Source organism: Phytophthora infestans, genomic scaffold (genome assembly GCF_000142945.1).
Source record: "Phytophthora infestans T30-4 supercont1.357 genomic scaffold, whole genome shotgun sequence".
NCBI lineage: Eukaryota > Oomycota > Peronosporomycetes > Peronosporales > Peronosporaceae > Phytophthora > Phytophthora infestans.
In genome coordinates, this window is record NW_003303402.1 from 20,726 (window position 1) to 23,776 (window position 3,051).

Here is a 3,051-nt window from a genome sequence, read left to right on the forward strand (position 1 = left end):
GGTGGCGTGATTCATCTTGCTGGTCATGATAAGCAACGGAATCACGGGGGACTCGCTCAGGTTGAAGCGAGTCTGTGCCAGCGCCTGTACTTTGCGAACTCGCAACGCGAAAATCTCAAAGAGGGACTTCCCAGACGGAAGACAGATATCATACATGCCCTTGGGACCGGCGAAGCCGAGACGCGTACCTTGCCCCCCACTGAGCACCAAAGCGCCAGCCATGCCTTTTGAAACAGCCTCGAGACCCAGATCGAGCCATTTCTCCTTCAACTCTGGCGCAGTCTCACTCAACTGGTGCACCACTCCTTCTTCTAGCGGTGTTACCTCGTCAGCTGCTGCATCTGCCACGCTGTTAGCCTTGGTAGATCGATTGAATAGGGCCGCAACCTGGTGGGGGTCATAATGCTGGAGATTTTCGACCAGTTCATTTGCATCCTGCGCGGTGACTTTGCCGGCGTCGACAAACCGGAAGACATGGCCCTGACCTGCTTCTTCATACGTCTTTCGAAGCGAAGCTGGGATGGAGCCAGCGTTTGCAGTCAAGTTGGTGCTCTCCATCTCGCGAGGAAGTCCTGGTAGTACTATGGTGGATCCGGGCGGCTTGGCACTTTCTACTGTAGAACGTTTAGACTAAAAGTGCCAAACCGACGGTTAAATCGTGCATGAGATGACGAATTGTAGTATTAATAAATTGTAAGGCTTGCTCCCAAATAGCGTAATTTATAAGTCTAATTTAGAAAGTGACTAACTTAGTTCTAAGTAAAAGCTTTACAGTAACTGACTTTTTGGCACATTCGATAGTTATTTTACGACTTATCGAGTACTAATTAGCTACAGTTAGCCTCATGTTTAGGGTTGAAAATCGTAATATCGCTAAAAAAAGCAATTTCATTTAATCTGCCTTTTCTTAGCAGCTCAATCAAAAATAGCTACTTCGTGAAAAAACAAGTCTACCAATTTAAAACCGAAGCATTTGAGGTTTTTCTAAAACTTAGGTAGAAAACCTCAAAACCTTAAGAACCAGAATAAAACCTCGCTGAAATACCGGCAAGACAAATCGGTAATCAGCACTCGCCGAATCCAGCGTAAGCATGGCTGCTGGCCCGGCGGTTCTGGGTAGGTAGGTATTATCCAGCACTGAACAAAGTTCCTGTCTCCGTTATTCTGCGTATTTCGTGGTTGAAGAGACCTTATTGGTTTCAGCGCCATGGACCTCATCTTGGAGTATGCCGACTATTACGCACTGGATGCATTGTACCCTGCAACCCTCCATCGCGATGACATTTATCGGCAGGTTGCGTCGATCTCAGGAGTTACGCTTGTGGGCGGGTATCTGCTCTACCTCTTGGGCGCTGAACTGGCGTACGAGTTCCTGTTCGACAAGGAGCTGATGAATCACCCCAAGTTTATGAAAAACCAAATACGCAGTGAGATTTTGGCCTCTATGAAGTCAATCCCCGTGATGGTATTGCTGGCACTCCCGTGGTTCCTCGCTGACGTTCGCGGTTACTCCAAGACGTACCCGGAATTCGGCAAGCACGGCTACTGGTTCGAGGTTCAAACCGTAGTTACCTTCATCGTCTTCTCGGATATGCTGATCTACTGGCTCCACCGATGGTTGCATCACCCATTCATCTACGCGACGCTACACAAGCCACACCACAAATGGATTATCTGCTCTCCGTTTGCATCTCACGCCTTTCACCCGATGGACGGCTACATCCAGAGCTTGCCTTATCACTTCTACATCATGCTATTCCTCATCCACCGCGGGTTATTTCTCGTGTTGTTTGTAGCGGTCAACTTCTGGACCATCAGTATTCACGACGGATGTTATCTTTCGCAGAACAAAATCGTCAACGGGGCGATGCATCACTCAGTGCACCACGAACTGTTCGTCTACAACTACGGCCAGTACTTCACGTTTTGGGACCGTCTTTGCGGATCTTATCGCGAACCACCCACCACCGGATACTCTGTGCCCAAAGCAAAGAAAGCGTAAGGGATTAACAAAGAAGGGTGCTAAAACTTCATTTTTCACTCTTCGTGAAAGTTCAGGTTTTATTAAGAAATCATCAATAAACCCCGTCAAATCGGATTGCTTTTTTTCTGTGTGTGGGGAGCGACACACACCGGAGGGGGGATCCCAGCGTGAGTCGTGCGCGCGTGTATATGATATTGCCAGCAGTAAAAGCCTTCCCTCTAGTAAAATTGGCCCACATGTCACGGCACGAGTTCCAGTTTTTATCGAAGTACGCAAAAAAGGCTTCGCGCTTCTGGTCCTTACAATACTGCCGCATTGCATCGTAGTAGAAGTTGTATCTGGTACTAGAGGTACTAACATAAATCAAAGGCAATCACAAATTAGCCTCCACATACACGGTGAAAAGCAACCTTACTCACCTGTAAAGTAGTTTCATCATTTGGACCAGCAGTTCCTCACATTGCGAAACTCTTAGGCGATACAACGGACGCTTTACCTTCTTCCAGTAACTAATCGCATGGAACTGACATAATAGAACCTTGGCTCTCGGAAAGGCATCCTTTAATACGCCCTACTCAACAAAATCTTTGTCAATCACCACCGATTGAATGTGCTTCCAGCCCGAGTTCTTCTCCTTGAAGTAGTCCAAAATTCTGGACATTGTCAGTGCTTGCTCGTTGAGACAAATAAAATCAAAAACCGGAAACCCTCGACCCGTAGCTGTGGTGACAACCAAACTTCCTAAAGGTCAAAACCAAAACGAAGTTGAGTTAATCATACAGCAACTTTAAGTAGATAAGGTTGTTATACATCAGAATAAAGTTACAGCAACCATAGCTGTACGCACCCAGATGATAGCCCAGATTATTCGTTCCGTGGGTAAAATCCATCGCTAACGTCTCACCCCATCGCTCGAACATTAGCTTCTGCACTTTTGTCTGCAAAACGATCCCGGTTGTAATGCCAATTTGGTCTTGCATCACGAGAACATCACTGCCATCCAATTGGCGCAGCGCGCGCAGCATGTCCTTCAATCGGATTTTAGCAGAATCCCTCCCCATGATATT

General features: G+C 47.1%; 2 protein-coding genes across 2 annotated transcripts; one reads left to right on the plus strand and one right to left on the minus strand.

Annotated features, from left to right (window-relative positions):
• Nucleotides 1-56: 56 nt before the first annotated feature.
• On the minus strand, nt 57-558 carry PITG_21425 (uncharacterized protein; the record flags this gene model as incomplete). Its single annotated transcript, XM_002894897.1, has 2 exons — nt 57-114; nt 155-558. The coding sequence occupies 2 exons, from the start codon at nt 556-558 to the stop codon at nt 57-59; spliced, it is 462 nt and encodes a 153-aa protein (XP_002894943.1).
• A 533-nt stretch (nt 559-1,091) lies between these two features.
• Nucleotides 1,092-2,002, plus strand: PITG_21426 (C-5 sterol desaturase, putative; the record flags this gene model as incomplete). Its single annotated transcript, XM_002894898.1, has 2 exons — nt 1,092-1,120; nt 1,204-2,002. 2 exons carry the CDS (start codon nt 1,092-1,094, stop codon nt 2,000-2,002), a joined length of 828 nt encoding a protein of 275 aa, XP_002894944.1.
• Between the last annotated feature and the right edge of the window lie 1,049 nt (nt 2,003-3,051).